At 38.8% G+C, this 6000-nt stretch overlaps 1 protein-coding gene and 1 long non-coding RNA gene across 2 annotated transcripts in view; both read left to right on the plus strand.

Annotated features, from left to right (window-relative positions):
• Positions 1–2127, plus strand: part of LOC117386679 (butyrophilin-like protein 2) — a 36475-nt gene extending 34348 nt beyond the window's left edge. Inside the window, exons 5-7 of the mRNA XM_055229235.1 lie at positions 1287–1409; positions 1494–1611; positions 2091–2127. Of these exons, the coding sequence (XP_055085210.1) occupies positions 1287–1409; positions 1494–1611; positions 2091–2127 (278 nt within the window). The remainder of the gene's footprint in view (positions 1–1286; positions 1410–1493; positions 1612–2090) is intronic.
• Positions 2128–2192: 65 nt separating this feature from the next.
• Positions 2193–3392, plus strand: LOC117386226 (uncharacterized). The gene is made up of 4 exons (XR_004542653.2): positions 2193–2297; positions 2812–2913; positions 3121–3243; positions 3325–3392. It is a non-coding gene; the product is annotated as an uncharacterized LOC117386226 (long non-coding RNA).
• The last annotated feature ends 2608 nt before the right edge of the window (positions 3393–6000 follow it).

A 6000-nucleotide genomic window follows, 5' to 3' on the forward strand; every position in this document is an offset into this window, starting at 1 on the left:
AATACAGAAAAAACGGTCACAATGTACTTCTCCAACAAACAAAATCACAGTGTTCTTACAAATATTTATGTGGACGGTTACATGCTTAAAAACGTAGAGGAAGTCAAGTATTTGGGCGTCATCTTGGACTCCAGACTAACCTTTAAGAAGCATGTTAAGAAGGTCTGAAAGGTTTTGAAATATAATGTCACAAACTTCCGTTATATTAGGAACTCATTGTCATTGGAAGCTGCAAAATCTTACTTCAATGCAATGATAATCTCTCACATCCTGGACTGCATGTCGTCCTGGTCTCAAGCCAAAGCGACCTATATTTAAATAAGATCTTTGCACAATCAGGCACTCAAAATTCTTGATAAAAAGTCCCGGCGATACCACCACTGCAATATATTAGACAAATACAAAGTTTTAAGCTTTGACAATTTGATCAGATACTCTGATATCCGCCTGGTGCATAAAATCCTTCATGATGCTGCCCCACCCCCCTTGAAAACTTTTGTACAGCCACGTGCTCAACTTCTTAACAGAGCACGAAGGTCTGTCTCAAGGGGTGACTGCAATGTTCCCAAAAGAAAGTCTGCTTTTTCCCAATCAGCCTTTTCCTACAAAGCCATCAAAGAATGGAACGGGCTTCCAGACAACTTAAAGAACATGGCAGATATTCACAGCTTCTCACGGGTCGTCAAAGATTGGCTCTTAGAGCACCAGTCTTGTGCAGACTAACAATACCAGACGGGTATCCAGACTATCAGATTATGACTGTTATTGCACTGCCGTATCCACACCAGTTGGATATATAGCTACCGGGTGCCTCCCATGTGGGTACATCCAGTAGCTATTGCATTGTTTTTCTGATGCACTGTAAACATACTGAGGCACTTTACTTACCTCTTGCACTCTAAATAATACTGACCCCTTGCACTTTAAGTAACTGCTGCAATTTTACTTCTATTTTACTATTTTATTGTTGCTATATTACTTTTTTTTTTTGCCAGATTTTGCACCTTGGACCATCCGTGCACCACAGCCTTCGATCCAGCTCACCTTGTCCTGGGCCAGAACATCCACTGCCGACCCAGCCCTCCACCACCTGCTCCGCTAACCACCGTCCACATGTTTTTTGTAAATAAATTCTGTTGAACTGTTTTCTGAGTCTGCATCCTTGGTCCCTCCAGTCGTTATGACAATTTTAATAGAATTGATCAAACAGTTTTAAACCACTGCTCTAGAATAAACATTGTCATAGTTTGTATAATAAAATTATATATTTTTTTGTATTATTTCAGATGATGTTTTTACGCTGAAGATTTTTCCCCTTGTCATTGGTTTAATGATTGGACTGCTTGTTTTAGCTGGAGTTTCCATTATTGTGTCGATTCTCTTTTGCATAACTAAACAGAAATATTCCCGTAAGTTCATATTATTTTGTTGTGGTGGACAACATGTCAGTTGTTCTACAAACATTTCATGAAATAATAATATTTATTTTACAGAGCAGGAATCCAAGTTTCAAGAGGCGTCCTGTGCTGACAAGGCTGGAAAGACGTCTTCTCAGGCAATCGCTCCTAGTGTCAACAAAGTCAACAAAGAACAAAAACCACCTCATAGACTGTATATACAGATGAAACCAGTAGTTTACATATATAAGAAGACACATATGTTTTGTTTGTTTTTTTCCCACTGTCTGACATGAAATCAGATGAAACTTTTTACCTGTTTTAGGTCAGTTAGGATTACCAAAATTATTTTATTTGCTAAATGTCAGAATAATGAGAGAAGGTTATTGTTGTCTGTGTTCATATCTTGATTTACAGACACAATAGTGAAATAAAAAAACCCAGGATCATGTAGAGGGTTAATATGAACAGTTTAAGAACAAAATCACGAGGTTCACTGCCCCACAGCAGCAGATACAGAGAGACGGGCACCAAATTTCAATAAAAAGTGAATTGGAACCAGAGTCAATGGAGTCAGAAGAAGTGTCTATGCTCAATTCCTATTTGGAACGTGGCGGCTAGCAGGTTAGATATGTCCATTTATCTTTCAGAAAAGGTGAGCATCTTCATTTGTTTTGCTGAATTTGTCTTCAGGTTCACTTTCATTTTATTGTATTTTACTGCAATTTAACGTCACATTTAAGATCCACACGTTAAGATGAACAAAAATATCTTTTCTTTTGTTCTCAGGTCAAAAATGCAAAGAGGGAGAGGGAGATCTCAGAGAGAAGATCTCCTTTAATCATAAACCATTTGGACCATTATGGCAGAAGTTTCAGTCTGAAAAGAGTAGATTCATGCGTTAGTATTTAAATAACATTTATTGATTCAATACAGAGGTGTGGACTTGAGTCAGACTTGAGTCACTATTTTGATACTTTATAAACTTTACTTTATAAAAATATGTGAGACTTGTTTGAGCCCTTTGACTTAAGTGTTGAGAAAACACTATTCTCTGCACAGCTCAGAGTCAGATGTTCTGTCAGAGCTTCATTCACACAGGATCAAACTGAAGCATGTCCTTCCCTCTATTTGTGACCAGGACAAAACTATTTGTACATAAACTGCTTTGTAAGCAGACCAGAATCACACCTTCATAAAGTTTTGGAGAAGTGTGAATTCTGGATCCCAGGGAAATAAATATAAAGAATGTGAGCCATTCTATCATTTCATATAAAACATGAAACTCAAAGCAAAGGACTTGGGACTTGGGACTTTGTGCTGTGGAATTGAGACCCTGAAATCAACTGTTCCCACCTCGACTACAACAATCCTCTACATTTAAAACAATAATCTCTCTGTTGCTACATTTCAGCACATTAAAGGCTGGAGCGTCCATATTGAGGTGGGCAATGACGAAGCTCTCATATTCAAATTTGAGACTTTATTCCTACTGTGGAATAACGACATTGTGACTGTAAGTTTTTCAGTTTTTACATTTAACATGGAAAGAAAATGTTATTTTAACACTGAGATTCGTGCCACATACACTGTCTGACTTTTTTCTTACCAAGCCCACTGAGATTTTTAATATGTTTCAAGAGTTCTTTTATATGATTGTATTAATATGTTAGAAATGAAAGTATAACAGTATTTCTTAAACTATTTCCAAATCCCTGTTCAGATTTGGGCTGAAGGCTGTTGTCCACCAGATGCAGATAAACGTTATAATCAGGAGTGGAAGGACCAGGCCCCATGGAACACTGGGGAAATAGCCTTTGTTTCTCTCTACAACAAAAATTATGAGGTAAGTTGACTGTTCACTTTCCACTCACCTCAAGAAAATTCTCACTGAAGTAATAAAACAGTTTTATATTTTGTTTTTTAGTTGACGGACAGAATATGTGAATGGATGTACTTTGATCCACCAATATAAACCAGCTGATTATAATTGACCTGAATAAATAATAAAATGTATATTCTTACATTTTGTTCATTTTTACATTTTTGAATGAATTCACTGACGTTCAGAAAAACAGGGGCAGAGTGTTCACCCAGAAATACAAAAGTTGAGAGTTTGCAGTCCAGATGACGATGATTCTGTCGTGTCCCTGGTCAAGAGGCTTCACCCACTTCACCGGACAGAGTTACATATTCCCCCTTAAGCCACATTCACATGTTTTGCCAGAGCAGGGTCTTGTGTAATTTACAGGAATGGCTTAAAAGGCCTATATCACGCTATTTTCTCTACTGAACTAAAGGTAAAAGGAGCTGTTCACTTGAAAACTACCACTTCATGACATCACAAGGTGGAACGGAGCATTTAGAGCTTTGGAGATCCATCCATCCGTTTTCTTCCTCTTATCCGGGGCGGGGTCATGGGGGCAGCAGTCTAAACAGGGACTCCCAGACTTCCCTCACCCCAGACACGTTCTCCAGCTCCTCCGGTGGGACCCCAAGGTGTTCCCAGGCCAGAGACACATAGTCCCTCCAGCGTGTCCTGGGTCTCGACGTGGAGGAGCAGCGGCTCTACTCCGAGCTCCTCCCGTGTGACTGAGCTCCTCACTCTATCTCTAACGGAGCGCCCTGCCTCCCCTCAGAGGAAACCCATTTCGGCCGCTTGTATCCGCGATCTCGTCTTTTCGGTCATTACCCAGAGCTCATGACTGTGACCAACTACATGTGAGTGCGGCTTTAGAGAAATATCTTATTTAAAATGGATGCTTCAACAGGCTCTAGTAGTTTTGTTCAATTTTGTTCTGCAAAGTCAAAGAACATGGCAGAATACTTTTTTTTTTTTTTTTTTTTTTAAAGATGACACCGCGTTGATGATCGTGTGGGACTGCTACTGTATCTGGGCACTGGTGTGTTTAGGCGTGAGCCATCACACAAACTGCGCTCTTACCTGTATGTACACTTTTTGGCGCTTGCGTCAACTTGCCAGGATCTCTAACTAGTGTAACCTCTATCTTTTATAGTGTACACCGACGGACGGCTTCTGACGGTATCTGTCGGTCCGTACCTGATCCAAACCAACACCGCTGGGACCCATGACAACAATCAAACATCTAGGAGACGTTTTCAAATACATATCATCACACATTGACAAAAGTTTTGCCATGGGATTGGGAGACACTAGGGTATTATTGCAAGCATATAACTATGTGTGTGTGTGAATAGATATATATCTATATCTATCTGTCCCTCTCTCTGTCTCTCTATCTCTGTCTTTCTCCATATATATGTATCTATCTGTCTATCTATAGAGAGGGAGAGAGAGAAAATCAATCAAAAACAAGCGCAGCAAATTCACCTGCAACATACAGCACATTTGTTTGTTTCAAAAAACAATGTCTAGAAATTTAGTAAAGATAAGGATTCCCTTTTGTTCCTTTTTTTAAAAAAACCTTAAATCTTTTTAACCTCAAGGATGCAGTAGAGGGCGCTGTTTGCCTTCTATGCTCTGTGCCAGTTCATTTCATTTTATTGGGGGACCATATAAAAGCTGTCACAGTCACATCTCAGGACTCTCTTCTGTCCTTTGCTGAGAGTCTGTTGCTTCATCGTTCACTTTACCTGTAGAACTCATTAAACCTTCTGACTTTACTTTTCAATCTCTTGGTCTTTGACGCTTACACCAGAAATGAACATTCTTACATTATACTTATTATTGCAGTAATTTCTAATGTTAATAATGTCTTCTTAATCTAAATCCCTTTAATCCTCAAACACACTGTACACATCTTTATTCAAATTTAACAGTTTCATGTTGCACTGTTGTAGGGGATGTAACCAGTATGAACATTTGAACATGTATCGCTTATTGTTTAGTTTTTAGCCTATTTAATCAAACTTAAATATATTCAATGCAATATATATCCATGCCCCTTTTTTCTTTAAATTATTTTGATGCATTATGGGTAATGTAACGTGTATCCTTGGTAAATTAACCACCTTCTAATCAAACAGAGGACACATGCCAGAGTATTGAATGATGACCTCAAGGGTGTTGTGCAAACTATGGAAATACTATTAACTAGTCACCTGGCAAATCCACATTATGTACCTCTGTATTTTTAAACAGGATATCGGTCGCTGTCTGGACACCACTCCCTCGTCGTGCCTTGAGCCAGACAGTAGGCTACTGTGCAATCAGATTTGTTTATTTTAGGGAATGCGTGAAACAAAGGTGTTCATTGGTCACTCAATTTGAACACAAGGAAAATTCTCTCACGTCAAAGTTTAGTGTGTTGCTCATTGAAACCCACTGAGACACAAAGAGAAACATGCAAATCCACACATTAAAGCTCTATGTGCAGTGGACACAAATGATACAATAGTCACCTCTTAATCAGGAAAACCAGGTACTGGAAGTTAATGTATTATTAGTTTGTAACTGTTCTATATATTTCACAAGAAGTATTCCACTGAACAAAGGTGTCATTGAACACAAAGGACAAAAACTGTGAACTGTATTTTAAGTAACCTTTTTTATTTTTATTGGTGTTCATGTTTTGTTTGATGGGGGAAACCGGAGTACCCGGAGAAAACCCATCCAGACACG

The sequence above is a fragment of the Periophthalmus magnuspinnatus genome, chromosome 18 (assembly GCF_009829125.3).
Source record: "Periophthalmus magnuspinnatus isolate fPerMag1 chromosome 18, fPerMag1.2.pri, whole genome shotgun sequence".
In the NCBI taxonomy this organism is placed as follows: Eukaryota; Metazoa; Chordata; class Actinopteri; order Gobiiformes; family Gobiidae; genus Periophthalmus; species Periophthalmus magnuspinnatus.